This window comes from Indicator indicator, chromosome 3, assembly GCF_027791375.1.
Source record: "Indicator indicator isolate 239-I01 chromosome 3, UM_Iind_1.1, whole genome shotgun sequence".
NCBI classification, from domain to species: Eukaryota; Metazoa; Chordata; class Aves; order Piciformes; family Indicatoridae; genus Indicator; species Indicator indicator.
Window position 1 is genome coordinate 13509075 of NC_072012.1, and position 23889 is coordinate 13532963.

General features: G+C 40.3%; 1 protein-coding gene across 1 annotated transcript in view; it reads right to left on the minus strand.

Moving 5' to 3' along the window:
- The window catches only part of MKLN1 (muskelin 1), a 114600-nt gene that overhangs the window by 76440 nt on the left and 14271 nt on the right, over positions 1-23889 (minus strand). Inside the window, exons 2-5 of the mRNA XM_054399953.1 lie at positions 20789-20858; positions 11389-11531; positions 9953-10041; positions 3582-3691 (exon numbers count right to left, since the gene is read on the minus strand). Coding sequence (XP_054255928.1) covers positions 3582-3691; positions 9953-10041; positions 11389-11531; positions 20789-20858 — 412 coding nt within the window. The remainder of the gene's footprint in view (positions 1-3581; positions 3692-9952; positions 10042-11388; positions 11532-20788; positions 20859-23889) is intronic.

Genomic DNA, 23889 nt, shown 5'->3' on the forward strand with positions numbered 1-23889 from the left:
AGGAATACTTTCAATGACCACTGTTCCTGCAATGGGAAGGCAGACACCAGGGCCAACCACCAAATCCTGCAGACTTTGGTGCACGCCAAAGTTTCACAGTCAAAATACTCCCATGTATCTCAAAGCAGAACCTCTGCTTTCATAACACAGAGGCAAAGCTGCCCACTTCCCACTGAGCTGTGAGAAAAGCTAAAGAAATCCATGTTGGGTCAAAACATCCAGGCACACAAAAGTGAGGGAATAGTAAACTCTTGAATATGAACTACAGTTTGTGCTGTTAACCCACCAGATCATCCACTGCGTTCTCAAAGCTGCTAAATATGCATCAGTGATACGGACTGTGAGGTTGATAAGTGGCAGAATCACTTCTTTTAACTAGACTCTCCAAACCTCACTTCTAAGGCATTAAAAGGGAATTGTCTCACTTTCCATCTATAACACTCATCTACAGAGGTAAAAATTAAATGCTAACTTGATGCATCTTTAAGATGATGAACTTGCAGACAAGTGAAGTTTCTGATATTTAAATTAATAAAATCTTTCTGAAGACCTGGAACTAACACTGACATTGAACAAAAATTAGTGATCTCAAAATAATGGCTCTGTAGCAAGAAACTCAAACCAAAGCAGCTAAAGAGAAACATGGACACAAGCTGTATTTTTAGTTCTTAATCCATCAGTATTTCACAGCTGCAAATAGCCAGAACTATGCATTTTTAGAAAAAACAGTTCCCAGCCCACATGAAAAAGGCCAAGAACATATACCAATAAAAATGCCAGACTGTGGCAAAGGATTACTGAAGCTAAAACAGTTTTGCAGCACAACTGAGAAAACAAATGCATAGATGTTTTTGTTTCTAAGATATACTTAAGACATTGTCTTTAAACAAATGTTCACGTACATCAGTCAAGGCCAAAACCACACTAGATTTTGTTGCTCAAAGGGACAGCAAGCAAAAGGATAGCTGCACACCAGTAACAACCAGCCAGAATCAGCTCTGCACTTTCAGCTCCTCTAGCTTGGACATTAGACAAAATTCAGACTCGGTGTATTTCCACTGAGCCTCTCATGGCTGCTGGAACTGGTTTATAAAACATGAAATGACTGTTGGATACAGGCTGGTCACTTAATGCAATATAAGTTTGCATTTCGTAACAACACAGTGGTACATTAAAGAAGTTAAATGTAAAAATAAAAAATGCAAGATACTGTATAAAAAAGATTGAAAATTAGTCTTCTAAACCTGTCACACAAGAGATGACAACCCAAATAATAGCTTTGATCTGAAGCTGTAAATAATTCCTATCGTTAAAAACATTACAGGAGCACGAGACAGATATTAACACTGTCAAACACACCAGCAGAATTAAAAAACATTTTAGTGTTTATTAAAATCTAAAGTGATAGCCATCAATAAACTGCTACTTCTTAGCTGCTACACTTAAGCCCACTTAGTACACCCACTCTTCAATGAAAGCCAAGTGGGAAGGCTTTCAGGAGGCAGCAGGATGAGCTGGACAGCAAGGAGAAAGCAGCAGGGAAGGAACTGAGGAGCATGCTTGCAGCTTGAAATGCTCATCTGTTACCCCCAATTCTATGTCCTTCAGAAAAGGAGTCTAGTCAAAGCACACACAATAAAAAGGATGGGCAACTTTGGGTAGAACTTTTCATCTGATGTCTCAGGATGCAAAGAATTATTAGATTTCAAAGCCTTTGAGACTCCCAAGCACATGCATGAAAAGATTCACACCGTCTCAAAGACCTGGAAGAAACAGGTCAACCTTTCTGCCTTTCCCCCAAACACAGGTCAATATATTATCCTATATGGATCCAGCAACAGTGGCCTCTCAGTACTGTGAGACACTAGAACATTAGCGAGGCATGCACTCATCATCTGCTTTGCTGCTTTAGGGCTTCAAGCTTTAGAAGAACAATGCTGGCACCCCTTGAAGAAGTTGTCACTGCATACATGCTGACCATGAAAATTGTGGATTACATGGGATAAGATCGAACAAAACAGTTGCTGGCATCATGAGATGGCTCCAGAACAACAAAAATAAAATAAAAATCAGAGCTTTCTGGTTGCAGCAACTGATCAAAAATGCCTGAGACACCACCACGTGCAGAGGCAGCAGAAAGAATCTCAGAAAACCATCAGCAGCCTCTGTCAACTGGATGGTTTAGAACCAGGCATCAGCAATCAGCAGACTAATGACCACAACCATAAAGCAGCTACAGACAATTTCCAGCATGACTTTTGGTGCTGGTTTTAAATCCTTCATGAAGGAGCTCATGATGTTGGCCCAAAGGCAGACAGCACAGCCACAAGTTGTCTTTACCATACTGGCACCACCATAAACTGGTGAGGGAGTCTCAGTACTACCACACACAACCTTTATGCCCTTTGAAGTTTTTTCTTCTGCCAGCAGAGACACATTGCTCCACTACTCAGTCTTATTCAGCTGGGAAGGATATGTCTTCTCTGTAACACAATATGAACTTCATTAATTGTTCCAGAAGATTTATGCATAAGAAGCAGCAAAGAAACGAATTCTGGTTGTCAGCATGCACTTCCTTCCCACAGGAAAGGCCTCGGTTGTACTCAATTAAATACACTTTAGACAAATAATGTTTAGAACCCTCTGAACTTTCTGTCTATCAAAGTGACAAATGGCATGCACCATCTCATCTCATCTCACAGTGCAGTAAGACCCAGAGCATCCAACAGAAAACAAAGAGAGAAATATCAGAAGGGCAAGGAGATGCAACAGTGAAGACACCAACATGGATTCTTTAAAGCAAGCTCATTTTTATTTCCTGTAACAAAAAGCTGTGTACTCAACCTAAAGGCTCCAGGATCACTTACAGAAAGTCTGGCTGGTGAAAGAATAGCTGACCAGATGGCAAGAAGGAGGGAAAGTGGAATCTGGTTTTAAAATTTGTTTCCCTTCCAGCGCAAATACTATTTTACAAATATTGTTCCCTTGGACTCAGTGCTCCTCTTAGGCTCTTCTTGTGATCACTACCTAGAGGGTTTGCAGTTTGTTCTTACCGTTGTGTTGGGATTTGTTTGGGGTTTGTCTGTTTGTTTGCTAGAGGAGGAGAGGGAGGACTGTTTGTTTGCTCTGTTGAGGTTTTTGGTTTGGTTTTTTTGGTGCTTGTCATTTGTGGGGTTTGTTTGGGGGTTTTTTAAGCTTTTGGTGGGGTTGGTTGTTGGAAGGGTTTTTTGTTTATTTTGTTGAGGGTTCTTTTTGCAGGGAATGGTGATTTGAGTGTTATAGTGTTTTGGTTTGTTATTGTTTGTTTTGGGGTGTGGTTTTGCTGTTGTTGGAGTTCTCTTGGGTTTTTGTGGGGTTTGTTTTCTTGGTGGTTTTTTTTTTTTTCCCAAGAGAATAAGCAGATGCCATTCAAAAATATTCCACTTCAAACTCATACCACATGGCTGACTAACTATGCAGGTTCGTTGTTTTAATAGCTGATACTCAAGGAATTAAAAAGGTCACATAACTGCAGCAGGAAAAATTTCACAAGATTCTGAGACTACAACTCTTCAAACAGGCATCTAAAATGCAGGGCCTACCTTGCTGTACCAGTTGAGGCACGGCTGGACCACATCTGGTTCATCAATGCCATTAAGTTCAACATACCAGATACTAAAATTGAAGCTAGGTCCCCAGGATAAGAGCGGAACTGGAGAAGAGAGTAAAAGGAGAAAAATGAGACGTAAATTTCAACCCAGCACTGTGTTCATCTCATTAGGCTGTACATAGTACTATTGCAATAGAAGCTTTAAAAGGTTACACAAAATTCAGTATTTTTGATTTAAGTTCTAGTTTGTTTAATCTTATGCAAAAAAGCCCCAAAATAAATCACCAAATGACAGCTTTAACATGATGTATTGAAAGCACCCTGTGCCGAGCAACATTCACGCTGCAGATCATTACAGAGCAGAAGCTTGCGTTAAGCAAAAGAGCAAAAATACTCTCGTTTGAAATAGCTCTAAAAGGCAACAAATTTTGACATGGAAGGGAATCACAAGCATACTAGTGACAGTATTTGCTCCTCATAGTACTGTTACATCCACATTTGTCAGCAACAATCATTTTCTCTAATGGTGAAGACAAGAAGGTCGGGTATTTTATATTTTACAAAATTAGTAATGTCTGCAAGTTGTGGAGGAGGGAAAACTGTCAGCTTTCTATTAAAAGAAAAAAAAATCTATCTTTTTATAAAGCTTCAATCTGTGCAGCTTTTTGGCTAATACTGTGTACTGGAACAAATATACTTGAAGTATTAAATGACCCATGAACACACAGTAGCCTCTCACCTAAGGCTTCTCTACTGGCTCTTTCTTAACAGCTCTGGTCTTGCACTGATCTATTGGTTAATCTGCAGGGTAAGACTTGGTTCTGCTTTTTGAAGCAACTTCAACTCCCAGAAAACTTGTGTGTGAACTCTGACTCCTTAAAACTGCAGTGAAATCAAGTGGCTTCCTTTTTATTTGACCATAACTGATAAACAGGAAAAGATAGTATTAGAGATTAATGAGTAGTTCCCAGCAGCAGAACAACTTCCTTCCACATAAACTATTTTCGCAACAGAGAAATTGCTCCTTGTCATTCCAACTACTATGAAATAGCCTGGAGATTTAACTTTTTGAACTACAGGTTTTCTTCTGACCTACTCCATGAGGAAATAAACCCCAAAATTTGTTTTAGAAGTTGTTCCTGAGCTATTAAAGTTTCTTAAGTATTTACAGTTCCAACATCTAGCATTTTCTGCTATGTGCCTGGGCACAAACATATGCTCAAACACACGATTTTCTAAATTTTCAAGGGTGAATGCACAAGCCTATTGCTAAAGACTCGTGACAACTTCGATGAAAAGACATCAACAGAAAAGAGTTTTAGAAAAGTTGGAAAGAATTGCATAATCAAAGTCCCTTAACTGATTTCTATGTCCACAAGTAGGTACTTTATAAGTTACAGCTTTCAAATCACACCATTCAGTTTTTTTACTTGATTGTTCAGCACTAAAATCAAGATGCTTTCAGAACCCTTCCTAGCAGGGTCATGTTTTTGGAGACAGGAGAGAAACAAACTGGTCAGAAAAACCAAGAATCACCTGTCTTCTGTCCACTCTGCATATGCTCTGCAAAAGAAATCTGTTTCTTACAACCACAAATGGTTTGGTCTGGAAGGGATCTTAAAGATCATCTCATTCCAACCCCCTGCTATGGACAGGGACACCTTTCACTAGACCAGGTTGCTCAAGGCCCCATCCAACCTGGCCTTGAACCCTTACAGGGAGGGGGCATCTGCAGCCTCTCTGGGCAACCCGTGCCAGTGCCTCACCACCCTCAGAGTAAGTAATTTCTTCCTAACATCTAATCCAAATCTACTCGCTTGTTTAGTTTTGTCCTTTGCGCAAGATGAGTGCTGCCAATAAGAGCATGAAACATCACCACATTTAAATAAACCTTAAGCATACAGACAAATACAATCCTGGATATCCCACCTATTAAGGCAGCAGACTGGTAAAACACCACACGTAAGGGTAACATGCTTGATCTGTCTTTAAACCAGAACACAGTCTCAAGTGAAGTTAAATTTGGTATTTGGTCAGCTATATGGAACCAAAGTCTATCGGTTTACAGCACAAACACTGAACCAAACCACAGACCACCTCAAACAGACCAAAGCTGTACATTTCCTGATGGTGAACCTGAGACCAATTTCCTAACACTGGGTAAAAAAACAAACCCAAGTATTACCACCACCTCATCTCACTCCAGAAAAATTACAGAGGTATCCCCCCTCCATTTGTTTTCAGCAGTTCTTCTCAGAACTAAAATGAACTTCCCCCAGGGAAAATTTAAGAATACACCCTCTGCTCTTGGTAGCCAACTACAGTACAAAAGACATTACCAGGATGTGGGTAAGAATCCTAGGTAGCTACAACTACTGAACAAAATAAAAATAATGCAAAGCCATCAACTTGCCAACACTTCACCTCTCTCCTTTCAAATCCAAGCTAAGATCTTTTTTAGAAGGAGGAAACAAAACACAAGCAGTGGTGTCTCTGACATCAAGATTTTCAATGTGCTCTCATCTACTTTGAGGAAAGCACAGTAGCTGCATAGAGAATGCAAAGGGAATGCTTCTCTGGTGCTGCACAGAGAAAACTGAAGGTGATCTTTCCAAACCACTCCATAGGAGCAGGAAAAGAAACAAAGCAGAAAGGTTGAAACTGTAATGTGCTTTCTATTCCAGTTAGGAAAGATCAAGTCTCTTGCTGGATTACCTCCCATTCTTGAACCTCTTCCCTGGCTCCCAGGCTACATGAAGGCACTTCTCATCCCTTTCTCTGCCCTCTCCTTCTTGCGGCCTCTATAGGAGTGCTTAGCTATTTAGACACAGCTCCTTTTAGAGCAACCACAATCTAATTTAGAACTGGAAAGAGACATTAAGTGCAACAAGGAAGTTGCAACAGTCATATCAACAGCAATAGGCATCACTTGTCAGTGTGACACACAAATTTCATTTTTTATTTTTGCAACAAATTCTGTAGATAACAGCAGTCTAGGATCTTAGATTTCTTTTCTCACATCTCCCAACAACAATTTATTTGTCAACTCCTTCATCCACCTCAGATTTCACACTGCAGCCTAGGTAGACACAAAGCTACCAGAGCCTTTGCAAAAGCTGTGAAACCCTCCTCCAAAGATCAGTGACTATCCTGTCCTGCAATACAGTTGCAGAGCCCACACCTTATGCTATCCACTCTTTGCTGTGCTTTTTTCCCCACATACACTCCTATCTTTGAGGTGGAAATACACTATGATTAAAAGCTGTGAAATTGAAACCTAAATCTAAAGTTATTTTTCCAGTTTTTCAACATAAAGTCACCTCAGCATGTTTGTTTTTTTTTTTTTTTTTTTTGCTACAGGTACCACAGTAATCCACCCTGAAACATGTATTCAGACCAGTGGAATTGTCACTCCAGTGAGAGATAAAAAAACAATAATTAAAAATAAAAATCAATATCCCTTTAGCAGAAGGTATCTAGGTCACTTAAATAGTTCTTTACCTGTACAAAGATATTTTAAGGGATATTTCTCAATAATTGGAATCTAGGCCCAGACTAGGGCTGCAGCCTTGTAGAAGGCTCAGTGGCAGAGGCATTAATCACAGTAATTTCAAATACCTCTCAAGTTGATTTCTGTCTCACTCTTCTACGTGCAGCAGATAAATGCATGTTTGCACTGTGCAGGAAGCAGCCATAAAGTATTGCTCATTTCTATTACACCAATCCTTAGAAATCTTGAAGCTTAACAAGTAATTCCCATATTAGTAACAAACAGACATGAGAATTACACTCTTTCTTCAAGCTCCTTCATGACGATCAGCCTCTACAACACATTCTGCTTTCAAGGACACAGTACAAAGAACAAAAATCTCTGCTTGGAGTAACCACAAAGAGAGCCAGAAACAAAGCTCACAGATACAAAAGAGATTATTCAATATTTTATCCAGGTAGTTATCTTTGTCCCCTTCCACAAGTTTTTTTAATGAGGTGCTATGTGAAACGTAAAAATTACTTGTCAAATAGGTCAAAAGCCTGCACAACTGGGCAGCTCGGTGCTAAGGAAATGAAGCTGAAGTAATTTAACCAAAAGTGCAAGCCTGTCTTGACAGAAGGAGAGAGTAGATTTGGGTACTTGTTTGGTTTTTTTTTTTTTTTTTTGCTATGAGTCTGAAACATCCTTTAATACATGAGCAATGGAAGTTGTAGGAAGTATTTTCTTCCTCTCTCTACATGCCATGCTCCTCCTGCCTGCCCAATATAAACTTTGCTGTTGTGAGGTTGCTAACAGTGGTCAGCAGTCTTATCCACACAACTATAAAGCAAATGCTGATGCAAGTCACTGCTGAACTAATGCCTGCCCCAAGCAGCCAAGCCTCACTGATAGCAAAAGTTCTGCGGTGTCAGTCTCTAAGAGTCCAAAAGGGCAGATTTTGACTTCTTGTTTACTGGCAGCATTACAAGGAACACAGCACGGTACCTCAAATTTTGACTTACTTTGGCTAGCAGCTTGGAAATTTCAACAAACTGAAAACATATTCAAGCTGTGAATCCGAAAAAATAACAGAATTTCGTAACCTCATTTTGCAGTTGTTTCACAGCAAAGGACGTTCTCACAACTTCACAAACAAACCGATGCTAGCCATCAGCTAGAGGTTTTAATAGACTGTGGCAAAAAAGTTTTCACTTCTGTCCTAGCATAGGAATTTCCTCATAGCAGACAGCTTCAAGAAACAAAAGGCTAAAGATAGAGCTAAAAAGAAAAACTAATCTCAAACACTAACTAGTAGCAAGTGACAGTTAAATACATTAATATTAGATTTGTATTTAACACCAAATGCCTACTGCTACAGGAGGAACCCACTCCAACAAAACAAGCCATGTAAATACTCATGTCATGGCAGAGAAAAAAAAAATACTAGTAGTAAAGCTAATCAGAATTTCACTTTCCTAACAAGTTTCAACTTACTGCTACACTTCAGGACATCTGAAAAAACTTTGATGGAAGACAACTCACACATCCAAAAGTAGCTCATAGTCTTTCCAATCACCCCTTTAGCCCTCCAGTAACTACTTGCTGTTTTTTTGCCACTTAAAAGTATTATTTCCCAAAAACCTAATGAGGGAAGCTTCAGAATTTGTTCAAATCAAACCAAAACAAACCAAACAATTTAACTTCCCTGATGCAATAAACCTCTAACTATTACCCTGCTCCTCTTGAGGTTTCTTAAAGTCAGGTGTTACGGATGCTTCCAAAAGAAGCAGCCAAAACCAAAAGCAATAAACATGCAATTCCTCCACTTCCCTAACAAGTGGAACCATCCATGGCACACAAATTATTAGTTGGTACCCAGCCTGAAGCTTTCAATTCCTCAAGCAAATATGGAGGAGATTGAGGAAATTGTGCAGAAGATGCAAGAGCAAAGGGCTCCAAGGAGAGCCACTCTACAGCCACGAACATCTAAGTTTTGACAAAGGAATTAACCACCACTTCAAAACACTCCTAAATTCATCTCAATTAGTCAAGAAGATCTTATCTCATTTTTCAGCAACTAACTCCTTCCTCTATTTTAAACTTAAAACAGCGAGGTTAAAGCAAGTCATTCTGTTACTGTCTCAGTAAGCAGAAAGGGGAAGGTAAATTTACTGAGCTACAAAAAGCTGAAAGGCTCTAAATTCTTGGATTAAATCCACCCAGTATCACTGACAGCCACTGTGAGACACTTATTCTCTGTTCTGCACAAAGCAAGAAGAGAGATCCTCACCTGCTCTCATCACAAGTCACCAGCCTTCCCCACCATCCCTCCCCACCACCCCCTTTAGTAAACTTCATCAGAAGGACAAGACTAGACACCACAGTGTGCAATTTTTCTTTGCACCTGGATGTCATCTTTAGCCAGAGCTGAGGCATAAAGATTACAGTAGCAGGAAGAGAACAGGGAAGGCTTCTGCTGTTGCTCTGTGTGTTGCAAACGTATTTGAGAACAAAAGATTTCGACCTTTTTCAAGCTCTAAAGTTATCAATGCTGAAAATTCTACCACTACTTAGCTTAACGATTTTTTTTTTTTAATTATATATAGTAATTTGTAGTAGGACAGTAGGCAGCTTCTCCAGCAATTACTTGACTCAGCAACTGTATTCCTGGAAATTACTGTATTTCACTTTCAATCCCCAGGATTTCAATTATGATGCTGTTATTTCTCAGGAGCAGGACTTCACTGTGTTTCAATCTAACCAGCCTAAAAGATCATGAAATGGAACAGCTATTGTGATACTTTGCCTGAGTACAACGCACAAGTGCCAAGACTGGCACAAGTATTAGAAGAGATTATTTTCTACTCAGAATGCTGAAAAAATGCATTTACCTATCTTAATGAATCGACAGGGGAACATCTGTTCATCAATTTTATGCTTCAAGGTGAATGTTTCTTTGTTATAATCATTCTTTAAGCCACTGTGGGAAAAAATAAATAAGGTTACTAAATCTTACCTTGTATTTTAGGACTAGCTAATAAACACGATCTAGGTCATGCCTGAAAAGCCAAGCTTGCTTCATGCTACTATGAATCATAAGCACGCATGCTGGACCAAGGCCTGGACTGCTATCCACCATCTTGTTTCTCCCTGGGAAGCAGTACTGGTGAGAGGATTTGGGAGGGAACTGACATGGGATCAATGCTGCTCGTCTGCATCCCTGTGGTGTTGACAGTAATCTGCCTCAACAACACTTTTCTGTTTAACAGGGAGATGGATCAGCTCTCAAGATGACCACACTGCCAAAGTGCTTTATGATCCATCTGCGGACATCACTTCATAAAAATAAAAAGCATTTTGTATAATTTATAAAAAGAAAGTCTTATGTCCATTTTTACAGAAGATGCAAATAAATAAAGATATTTATTAAACTTCAGTACAAGTGAAATGACATTAAACACCAATCATTACTCTGCTACTCTCCCCCCAGAATTCTAAAGTCAAATTGCAAAACTGGCCAAAAGGGCAAAAGGATGGAAAGGGTTGTGGTCAGTTTCTATGTCTTGAGGAATACCTGTTCATGTTTCTCCATGGCTATTCTGCTTTACTACACCCTGATATACACCCATACATTCCCCAGAGGTGGACACTCCTTCTGGAGGACTCCAAAAATAACTAGTTCCTGGTACTTATTTCTCTTGTATTCCTAGATATTTAAACATTTCCCTTTCTGAAGCAGAAGGCTCCTTAAAAGGCCCTTGCAAATTTACATTAGAAACTCCTCAGAAGCCCTGGATATCTTGATTAGCCAAGAGGCTCTTTCTTTATTCCGTATCAATATGACTTCTAACTTGAAGAAGCATGGGGTTTCCGTTCGCTTATTTAATTTATTCACCCATCTGAAGAAAGACACTTGACTAGTTCAGATCTTTATAGCTGCAATAAGGCTCTTGACATAGGCAGGTTACTTAGGCTTTTAGAAGCTACTCAGTTACCCACACCCAGGGAATCAATTCTCTTGTGCCTCAAACATGCACAAGAAGCAATCACAATGCAGCAACATCGCACTCCCCTCTCAGCTTTTCCAAATTTCCAAGAGTTCGCTCCCCACAAATCCTTTGTGGTTAGAGCAGAATGTGGAAGGCTTCCTGGAGCAAGTATTGGGATTGGTGCTCCCTGACCTGTCCATAAACACAAGGGTGAAAACTGCAGGATCACAACCACAACTCTACTACACTGTTAGCCATGTATCTGCTTGGGAGCGAAGGGGGAACAGCATTTTGGTCCAGCCTTTACTACTACTGCAGCTGCTGAAATCACATCTTACCTGGATAACAGATCTGTCATGTTTTCCTCATTCATCCCACCAAAGACTTTAAACTTCTTTAAATTGCAGACGTGCGTTTTCTCATACTTGCCAAATGTGATACTCTGGACTATGGCAGGTCTTTCAAGTTTCAGAATCAAATACTGCAGAAGAGAGAACAATGAATTTTAATATTGAAGCCAAGGCTGCAAAACGCACTAAGGGAGAAGCATTACAGTATCCAAAAATGTAGCTAACAAAGCCAGAGAATGAAAGTTAAGAAAGTGTCTCCCCATTATCATATTTTCCCCTTTGTTCCTGGAATGAAGCAAAAGGGTTTTCAGAATATTACTTCAAAAGCAGTTTATCAAGGAAAAAGATTTGGTTGAACCACCTATTCCTAGCATTTCTATTCAGGGCTTACATATATACCTTCAAGCTGGATGCAAGACTTCTTGAAATCTGGCGAAAAGGATCAAACTATGGAGAGCGATGATTCAAACACCCACTAAGCCCAAAAAGAAACCTAAACTGAATACATAATTAGATAAATACAGCATGTTCCACAGGCTAAGAGAACATCAAATGACTTTTCCTCTCTGGGCAGATACAATTTAACCACTGAACACAGACCAAAATTCATGTGTGGCTAATATAGGAACCAATTGCTTATTGACTCTACCGAACGAAAAACCAAGCCACTTCACTAACAGTAAAGGAGTTTTACACGTAAAATTGTGAGAATGTTCTCCCTCATGAACATTTGCTCCCCCTTTACACAGATGTCATCCCTCCCAACAGTGTATGAATAGTCAGATTAGTTATATTCAGGGCCCAGCTATCCACTTCACCAGCACATCTGGATAAGAAGATCTATTCCACTGGAAAGGTGTACGCAGGGGAAGTGCACGCAACATCCATCAGGGACAATCAAGCACCAAGTTAATTTAACCTTCTCCTACTAAAAAACATCTTTGAGGGAGCCTGGAGACATCCTGGTTTGCAGAATATGTTGAGTTTTATACCAGAAAACAATCTGTCTCACTCTCTTCCCTAGTTTCTTACAAATACACAACACATAGCAGAGAAATGAGACGAAGCGCAGAATTGTAATTACTCATCAAGTTGGATTTTGCTACAAAACCCTGTGATCAAGGCTACAGCACAGGCAGGATCAGTCAGGCATTGTAGCTCACCTCCCACTGCAGGCACTGCTGGTGGCCCATTCCTCCAAGAAGCAGCGCTGCCAAATCAGACCTGACGCAGTGTTTCAAGTCCCTCAGCAGCAGCAAGTATTTGCATGCATGTGCCTGCCTCTGATGGGTCCTGAGTACAGACTAGTACCTCACATCTGGAGCATTGGTACAGTCCTGGGCTCCCCAGTTCAACTGATTGAAACAACTGGAGAGAGTCCAGCAAAGGGCAGTGGAAATGATGAGGACTCTGAAGCATATCTCTGAGGAGGAAATGCTGAAAGACCTGAGGCAAACAGAGGGAATCTTCTCAATACTGATCAATATCTAAAAGGTGGGGGGCAAGAGGATGAGGCCAGACTCCTCAGTAGTGCCCAGTGACAGGACAAAGGGCAATGGGCATAAACTGGAACCCAGGAAGTTCCAGTTCTTTTCTTCTTTCCTTGGACCAGGCTGCCCAGAGAAGTTTCTCTGGAGATTTTCAGGGCCCACCTGGGTGCACTCCTGTGCAACCTACTCTAGATAATCCTGCTTTAGCAAGGGGGTTGGACTAAATCATCTCTAGAGGTCCCTTTCAATCCCCACTATTCTGTGATTTTGTCATCTCCCATGGCATCACTCTCCTTGTGCTAAACAGCTCCCTAAAAGTGCATCTTCTGCGTGAGAAATGGAAGACATTTTCCTATTCATTTAGTTCAGTCATTCTCTCATGGCCCAATAAAGCAGCTAATTCTCCATCTAGGAGCAATAGTGATGACATTCTAGAGAGCATCAGGGTAAACGTGTGATCCAAGTAGCTGGTTCTCACTATATTTACAAAAAGCTTCATTTAAAAGAAGTACTTCTGCACCTAGCAGTTGCAGGTGGTAATGCAGACTGGATGGGTACCTAACAGAATAAGGAAGATTTACTGCCTGAGATGTTTTCAGCAACTCAGAATTTTCAGAATGCAAAAAGTGATCATGAGCACTGCCAGTGTACAACAGAAGAACGCTTCGGTGCTTTTCCAGGTTGTTTGGGGCTTGTTTGGTTTTTTTTTTTTTATGAAAGAATTCTAGTTTTCTGTAGAATATCATTATCTCCATGTCAGAACCCACTGCTAGTTTAACTATCAGTAAGACACACTTTGTCTCAAAGTACTTCCTAACTTCAGAAAGAAAAGGTTCTGTACAGAAAACTGATTTTTCTAAACGAAAGGATGAGCAAAAGGATGGTCCTGTAATGAGCAAGGCAGTGCTTGATACATGGCACAGCCCACTGCCAAAATTCCCATGCAGAACAGCCAGTACACAACAACAACATCTAAGCACTCCTCCTACACCATCGTATCTTCCCTGCAGATTTCTCCCCAAGCTCAAGAATTGAAGCCAGCACTGCCAGCATCAGCAACTGCAATTCCTTTATCTTGCTGGAAGCACAAACCTAATGCTTGGGTCATCAAGACAGACTGACTTTCTCAAGGAAGTCTCAAGATTTTTTCAAGCACCACACAAGATCTGCAAAAGCCTGGAACAAATGTCATCCTGCATTATTCAATTCTTACCCTAAATTAAGGGAGAGAATACCAGGACTGCAGTGAAATCTTAGGATACATGCCTAGAAGGGAGCAAGACATGGCAACTGCTCCATGTGTCTAGCAGCAATTTCTTAAATCGAGAGATAGAGAAGGAACTCTGCAGTCCTCCCTGCTTCCACACATCCCTTCACCTGCTGAGTCAGGGTGACACCACAGAAAACACAACCCTAAAAGCTAAACACAATCTTCTTGTGAATTTAGCTGCTGCCTGACATGGAAACGAAAGATGGACGAAAGCCCATTGCCCAATACCTGTACCTATGGATGCATTTTTACAGCTAAGAGATGTACTGAAAAGATCAGAGGGCTGGAACACCTCTGCTATGAGAAGAGGCTCAGAGAGATGTTAAGCTTGGTGAAGGCTCCAAGGAGACTTTCTTGCAGCTTTTCAGTACTTAAGGTGGCCCTATCAGAAAGTTTGGAACAGTCTTTTTAGCACAGCCTGTTGTGACAGGACAAGGGGTGATGGTTTTCAACTAAAAGAGATGAGATTCAGACTAGATCTAAGGAAGAAATGTTTTATGCTGAGGGTGGTGAAATGCTGGCACAGGTCTCCCAGAGAGGTAGTAGATGCCCTATAGCTGGAAAAAAATTCAGGTCAGGTTGTTTGGGGCTCTGAGCAACCTGATCTAGTTGATGTCCCTGCTCACTGCACAAGGTTTGGATTAGATGACTGCTGAAGGTCCCTTACAACCCAAACAATTCTATGATACACACATACATAAAAACACACATAGACGTCCTTTATGGCTTTATATGCCAACATACACACTGCTGCCATTGTGGATACCAGCTACAAATCTCACTAATGGTGAAAAAAAATGTTGCCTCAAGAGCTGCAAACAGCTGGCTGCATGGATATTTTTGGACTGCTACCAGGATTTGAGATGCGACAGACTATTCTCTGCAGCTTTGAAAGATGTGACAGAAGTGTATGTAAGATCAAGTAATTTATTCAACCTGGAGAGAACAAGTCTGAGATTTCAGACAAATATGTATACAAGATATTTGACATGTAGATGTGGCGCTGAGGAACACGGTTTTAGCAGTGGACTTGGTAGTGTTTGGTTAACAGTTGGACTTGATGACCTTAAAGGTCTTTTCCAACCAAAATAATTCCATGATTCTATAATTCATTAGCAGCATCGCACACAGACCCTAACTGGCATTAACTGCATAAAAAACTCAGCCTGATTGCTAAAGCTCAAATTAGAACATTTAAAAGATGCTACAAAACATTAGAAGAGTAGAACTTCGGGTTTATGATTAACACATTTGTAAGAGAAGATGCACAACGAGCAGAGTAAGGAACGTACAGCACATCAACACCTCAACAGCTTGTTACAGTCCACTCAATTAAAAGAGCAAATCCAGCCCTGCCACACTGGGAGCTGCAGCAAATTCCAAACCATTTTGAAGCTCTGGTCTGTGCTACCATTTGATGACAGCCATATGCATGCTTCTGCATCATGCAACCAAGTGTAAATTTTATTAGTGAACTTTAAATTAGTTCCTGATACAATCCACACAGAGGGATAGGAATCAGAAGAGGAAAACTGGTCTTCTCAGATGCAAAACAAACCCATTGCTCGGACAGTGCCACCATATACGCAGGCTCTTTAACTGTCCAAAACACATTTTCACATCAAATACACTGGACCAGAATCCAAATTGCACTACACAAGCTAAGTAAGTTAAGAGTCATATTGTATTTTCACAGAATTGTAGGACCATTTAGGCTGGAAAAGACCTCTAAGGTCCCTGAGTCCAAACATTAACCCAACACCACCAAGTCCACTGCTAAACCATGTCCATTCCCACCACTTCTATAGGTCTTTTGCATAGCTCCAGGGATGGTGGGCACACTGTACAGAGCTTGACAACCCTTTTGGGGAAGACATTTTCCACAATATCCAACCTAAACCTACCCTGATGCAACTTCAGGCCATTTCCTCTCATTCTGTCACTTGCCCCTTGGGAGAAGAGCACAACATCCACCTCTTTACAACCTCCTTTCAGGGAGTTATGAAGAGAGTGAAGGTCTACCCTTGTTTTCCTCCAGGCTAAACAACCCCTGTTCCCTCTGTGGCTCCTCACAGGACTGGTTCTCTAGATTTTTCACCATGTTTTTGTCCTTCTCTGAACCCACTTTAGCACCTCTATGTCCTTCTTGTGGTGAGGGTGCCAAAGCTGAACACAGTATTTCAAGTTGCAGCCTCACTAGTGTCAAGTACAGGGAGTTCTCTTTAACCATCTCCATTCAAGCATTTCTTATTAGCAATCATTGAAACTTCTATTACAGGTGGAAACAAAGCCACAAAATAACAGGAGCCACCCCAGTCCACTACACAAACATACCTAATGCTATTGCAGTCAAGTTTGTGGCTAAATAAAAATCCATTCTTTTGTTCTGTACTGTCTTAATCAAGACACTCAGGGGAATTAAATGTTTTTCTGCATGCAGCCTTCCAGTTCAGACCATTGTTGGAGCCATCAGGATGAGGACTTCTGACCAGGCCATGGTCTCCAGCCCTGCCAGCCTCACTGCTTCACACTTCCTACATAAGCTGAGAACTAGTTTAAGAATAGAACCATCAGCCCCCTTCTGCCTGAATAGGTTACTACATAACAGGTTTATTATTGAATATATAATTTCTGGGTCATTCTATTTCAAGACTGAAGAAGGACATCTTCAATAAACAGAAAAACAGCTGTCATATGTATTTCCTTTCACTGGCAATCATTCATAACCAACTGGTGGCTTTCATGGCCACAAGAATTATTTAACTCTGCCATAGCCATAAAGCTAGGAAAGCCCTTCATTAAATATAGTCACATGGCAGCATTTCATCCACCTGCACTTCCACTTTCATTTTCCTTCCCTTTGTACAAAGTTTATTACAAGTGCCAGAACACAAAGCATGGATCTTCACTGAGCTACTGATTATGTTCTCAGATTCTTACTCAGAATCTTCTGATTCATGCTCATCCCAGCAAGAGGAACTCTCTGAAAGAACTGAGGTGCCTGGAAAGGTTTTTTGCTTTACTCAACAGGGAAAGGGAATAAATCAACGTTTCAGGACTCCTACTTTTACCTCTAAGCCAGTATAGCACTACCACCTCAGCAGGGAACCACTAAACCCTTATATTAAGGTGAGACACTCAGCAACTCCATGACTGAAAGCAAGCGTGGCCAGTCGGTCAAGAGAGGGAGTTCTTCCTCTCTACTCCACTCTCATGAGACTTCAAATGAAATATTGTGTCCAGCTCTGAAGCCCCCCAACAGAAGGACATGGAACTGTTAAGAGTGGATCAAGAGGAGGCCATGAAAATGACCAGAGGGCTAGAGCACTTCTTGTGTGAAGTTTGGCTTAGAGTTGAGGTTGTTCAGCCACAGAGAAGACTTCAGGGATACCTTACAGCAGTCTTTCAGTATTTGAAAGGGGCCTACAGGATGGCTAGAGAGGGACTTCTTATAAAGGCATGGAATGATACAATGAGGGACAGTTGTTTCAAACTGAAAGATGCTAGATTTAGATTAGACATTAGGAAGAAATTCTTCACCATGAGGGTGAAGAAGGTCCACTGGGGCAGTGGAACAGGTTGCCCACACAAGTTGTAGAGGCTTCAAGCCTGAAACTGCCCAGCACCAGGTTAAACAGGGCCTCGAGTAGATGTCCCTGCCCATAGCAGGGGGTTGGAACTACATCATCTTTAAGGTCCCTTCCAACCCAAGCCATTTTGTGAGTTCATGATTAGGGCTGCAGCTTATTAAAATATCTCACAGCACATTCCATTGAGCAGGACTGACATCAGTCCTTGTGTTGTATCTTAGTCCCAGTTTCAGCAAACAAAGTTGGACACAGGGAAAGATTTATTTTTACCAAGGTTTAGTTCACTTCCTATCCTGGACTATTATGGCCACCCACACACTTCAACAACTGCGTCACTGCAAAAATGACCAATTTTTAAATGCAGTCATGCCAACACACAAGGCATAAAATACTTTACAGCTTCAGTTTCCATAGGATACATAGTGTTTCCTCTAGGGAACTGAAGTCAAGTATCTATATAATCTCTCTAAGGTGAAAAATTCGATTTCTAACATACAAAATTAGTTTTCCCACACTTTCAATTCAGTCACCTACTGTTTCAACTGAAGTTTCCCCAACTAAGAATCTACTTTAAGAAAGTCAGCCATCTGCAAGAACACAGAAGCAAGAAATCTGCACAAGGTGCAAGAACTAGCTATTTTGAGCAAAGTGCAACCAAATTTGAAGTTGTCAAGTGTGAGACAACACAATTTGGAACTGTTTCTGTGTACACAGAAATAACAAAAATTGCCTTTGCACATGAGCCTCTTCTGCAAATTTCAATTCCCTGTTCCCTCTTTACAGTTAAATTTTCAACAGAGAATGTTACACTGTAAAAAATGCTTTACATGAATAATTAAACTCACAAGTTAGAAGCACGAGATTCAGCTAAAGTACATATTAGTGACACTGCAAATATATCATCAGCACTGGGCTTGCTGAATACATGTGCAACTCAACTATGGAGTATTTTATATTCTCACTATTGGACACAAGTAAGAGGGACCCAGCAGGATTCCAGACTTTTCTGCTTAACACAGCCAAGTCTTCTGGTGGTTTTGTCTTTGAGTAACACAGAAAAACACTCAAACACTGTCTTGTCAGTCTAAGGTGCCATTACAAAGACTAACTTTTTCCAAGTCAGATCAAAGTACCTCAAATCAAGAGATGTATCTAGACAGGTAGGAGATATAGATAGAAGAAGGAGAAACAGAAGAGAAAGACACAGGCGATAGACAAATATAAGGTAGATGATATATAAATAGATGATGTATGTGTGGGTGCATATATATGACTTTAATTTATCTCTCTCCTATCAAAAAATTTTATTTCAATGACTTGAGTACCATGAAAAGCAGTGCCCTTCTCCAAGGACTGGATTCAGTATTTCAACAGCATCTTCATTCAGGCCATGATCAAATATACATAAAATTGTTAGAAGACACATCCAACAAGCTCACATGGTTTGCACAAAACTATCACTGTAATTATCCCCTGCGTAATCTACATGCCTGAACACAACTGTATCACTGCCTGTCAGCTTTAAGCATAGGTTGAGAATATTCTACAGCATCCAATTACAAGAGATGTATTCACATTCCAGAATCATTTTTAAAAGCACAAAATATTCACGATGGCTAAAAAAAAAAAAAAAAATCCAAAAAAAAGGAAAAGCAACTTCTAGCAACAATTAAGAGCATCTCAAGTGAAAAAAAACCTGTCCAAAGCCATATCACAAGTCAAACCTGCCTTGGGAACAAGAAAGCTTCAGGAAAAAAAAATTTAAAAAAAAAAAAATCACCTTTCTTTCTGCATGAAAGGAAGTAAAGGATGGCACAGACTGGGATGCAACATGTGCTCAGTACCATTACCCTGCAGTTGATAGTTCCTGGATAGACTAAAACTGCTTGCTTCAGGCTATGGATTAAATTCCCACGCTGTTCATCAAAATATATATACACTTAAAAAAGAAAATTAAGAGAGCACTTAGTAGTAGATGCACAAAGGTCAAGAGGATCAAAATTACTAATCTTCACAAGCAGGTTTATGAAACATTAATGCAATGACCACGGTAGCTTTAGCTCTCCCCCAAAAAACAGTTACAGACACAACAGTCCATATGGAACACTATCATGAAAATCGAGATCAAAGCTTTTCAGCTGGCTGAAATGACCTGCTCCTATAGGGAGCTGCCAGTCTAAACTAGAGTTTTTAAGCACACCTTCAAAGCAAAGTAGCATCACTTATTTAGACAAAAAAAAAAAAAAAAAAATCAAGACTTATGAGGAATTCAATGATTAAATAAGAATTAGAACTTAGCGTGAGAGCGACACTGCATAACACTATCTACTGTGCATCAGTGCCTGAAAAGAATTTAAAACAACCTCCGCAAGAACTACAGAAAATGATCAAGAACAGCAATAAGGTATACATCTAGCATAAAGAAAAAGAAAACTTCATAAAGAAAACTTTTATTGAAGAAAAAAAAAAGTAAAAGGGTTAAGTATTTCTTCCTTGATAATCTAATAATCTAATTAATAGTGAAAAAGCAAATTGGATACCAAAATCAATACAAATCTTATTTTAATAAGCCACTTAACCAGCAGCAGAAGTGACATTCATGTCTCTTTAAACAGAGTCCACACTCCTAAACATGCTATTAGGAGAAACAATCACAAACTCCTCAGATCTAGGCTTCAGGGCCAGCAATCTACAACAGTTTCCAGTAGTGCTGACAAAGGGGGACCTGTATGCCTCATTAGCAGCTTAATCTAACCATAAGGTTAGATTATTTCCAGTACAACCACATTTGGCAAGGATGCAAATGTAAAGCTTCCCCCTTTCCCTCCCCTAACTATAAAAAAAAAAAAAAAAAAAATTCTTGAAAGGTCACAAATAAGTTGCTGGAAATGTAAATACCTAATATAGCAATAACCTGCAGTCTGAGATAAAGAGCCTATAAAGAATGTCAATATAAATGGTTGCAGCCTACATAAGATATAAAGTATACATTAAGTTGTACAACACAGCTGTACAGTTGAAGAGATCCAAATGCTTACCTGGGGAGGATAATTGCTTTCTGAAGACCATCTTGAAGACTGATCATTGGGCTTATCCACCAAGATATTCCTAAAAAGAAACCAGAAGTAACATAAGTAACAGCCATGTTGCATTTTGCATCTCCAATACAATTTCCATCCATGTACATGCAATTCATTCTCATGCAACTACCAAAATCACTAGGCTGAGACTAAGGTTTCCCTCTCTTTTACTAATAAGTTTTCTGCATCGCTATTTACAGGATTCCACCAAAATATGCCTCCAAGCCCTGTGGTTGTGAAACGGAGCTCCAAGTTGCAAAATAAAAAGGATCTAAATTGTGAAATCAGTGTAGAGCAGATGAATTTACGTAGGCTCAAGTGGAAAAAACTATCTCATTCACCTCAATGGGGCAAGAACTTTTCAGTAAGGTTAAAACTATGAGCAGTAAAACTGCAAGCCAAGAACTGGCTTTTACTAGACAGGCAATAATGGAATGGAATCAGCAAGCTGCAAACCCCTTTAAGCTTTCTTGGAATGTAAATGATGACCACCTAACTCATGCCAAAATCTAACAAGTATTTTTCACATGAGGTACAAGCCTAGAACAACACATAAGAAAGCAGCAGTTAACTTTTCAACCAGCAAAACTACCTCTAAATTGCTTTCTTCTAATCTGGAATAGCACTTAGGGAATTAACATGAATTCAGAAGAGTTTTTTTGGCTAAAATGAAATAGATTTATCATGACATGTTATATGAAGGATCTGCCTTCCCCTCTCCTGTAAGCATACAGAAAATTTCACCTTCCAGGTTGAATTAAAAGCTTAAGAAGTCCCTAAAATCCATATAACTGTTGGCAAGGTAACAATGCCCCACCTGCTGGACAGGGCTTACCAGCTCTACCATGTCCCAAGTAACAAACTCATCAGCTTGTAAAATTGATGTAAAAAGAGGGAAGCAATCATCAAAAGGCTTCTGCCATCTCCATCTGCTGTGTAGGAGGGAAAGAACACAAGCATCTGGATTACTACAAAGGACTGGAGGAAAAAGAGCTTGTATAAACGCTGAGAAGGGAACAAGGTTAAGTCAGAGGTTGAGTATTAACAGACAGAAATTAGCTCCCTCTTTCCACATCAGGCAGACCAAAATCACCACCCTAACAATGGTATCCAAGTGGTCCCAAGCTGTGACAAAAGAGATGGCAAGGAGCTAGACCACAGCGGCCCCTTAAAAGACGAACATTTGGAAGAGCTGGCCTAGAGGCTGTCCATCTGCAGACTTTACAAGAGACACACTGGGATTATTTTTTTTTTTTTTTAAACAGAACAGGAGCAAATCTCAGATCCACAGAATCACCCAGTGGTGGGAATTAGAAGCGACCACCTCTGGAGATCATCTAATCCAACCCTCCTGCAAAAGCAGGTTCACCTACAGCAGGTTGCACAGGATCATATCCAGAGGGGTTTGAAATCTCTCCAGATAAAGGAAACTCCAGAACCTCTCTGAGCAGCCTGTTCCAGTGCTCTGCCACACTCAAAATTTTTCCTCATGTACAGGTGCAACTTCCTGTTTTCCAGTTTGTCTACTTGTCCTGTCATGGAGCCATATTGAAAACAGTCTGCCCCCATCATCTTGATCCCACAGTTTTTAGATATTCATTGGCATTAGTAACATATCCTCTCAGTCTACTCTTCTCCAGGCTAAATAGTCACAGGTCTCTCAGGCTCTCCTCATATGCGAGATCCTCCAGTCCCCTCAATAATCTTTGCAGCCTCTACTTGCCTCTCTCCAGTAATTCCTTGTCTCTCTTGAACTGGGGAGCCCAGAACTGGACACAATACTCTAGATTTGACCTCACTAGGACAGAGTAGTGGGGGAGGAAAACCTCTCTCAACCTGCTAGTCACACTTCTTTATGCACCCAGGATACCATTACTCCCCCCTGGCTTCAGTTAGTTTCTACCACAGCATGGCATTTACTACCTCAGCAATGCTAACATCAACCCAGGCCTGCAGCTGATTTTGTCTCACTTCCCCAATGGGAAAAACACCTTTGAAGAGCATAAGCATTCACACTACCCTCTTTCTCCAGCCTCAAAATAGGAAACACCAAGCCATTGGTCCAGGTAATTAAACAGCTGACTAAGTACATCTAGTTTGCAGCACAAAGAGCCTCAACTCCAAGAGAAAAACATCACCCTTGTATTTCATTTCAGTAGGGACAAAAAGACCCAACCAAAGCAAAGGGGACAATTTGGGATCTGATGAGGCAAATTTCTAAAGACAGCTGCCAGTCTCAAAGGTAAGTCACCACTAGAAACCAAAACACACTTGTTTCGAGAAGTATCATACCTGCAGTGTCCTAGGCCAGGTCACAGGCAAGGCAAAAGGATATTAAAAAGTACTAAGAAATAAATATCTGGATAGAGAAAAAAACTGCTGAACTAGAATCTAAGAGACACAAAAGCAGATAAGACCAAACAACACTGTATGGCTTTTTTCTGTTATGGAGCTTTACCCTAGCACGCAATATGACAATTTACCCTACTGAACACATTTTATTTATGATGCTATTAGATTTGTTTAAACATTTAGATGATCATCTTGTGGTACGTTGAGCAACATTTGCAGGAATTGGCACTGTTACGTGGTCAGATAATGCCCTGCTGGAAAGAGGCATTTTATAACTGGGCCAGATCCCAAAGATCATATTTTTAGAAGAGGATTTGTTTGCTTCTCCAGGTCAAAGATCAGTTTGCTACAACCTAAGAGGACCTCAATCAGTACAGCTAGACAAGATAAAAATCATTCTGCAGAGAGAAGGAAAAGGGATGGACAGCTCACACAAAATTAAGGCTAGAAAGAGACGTAAAAGATAAAGACAGTAGTGCCAATGGATATACAAACATGTTTTAAAAACACATAGGCTATTAATTTATTAAGATTAAGCAAACACTGGAGGCAGAACTCCATCTGTATAAAGTCAATTTACCATAGTGGTTTGGAAAATTTATGGGCTTGGAAGAATTCAAGCATTCCAGCAGTCATGAGACAGTAAGAACCAAACACAGACATCTCCTAATGACAGATTCCTTGTTCCATGTAAAGCCCTTTCCATG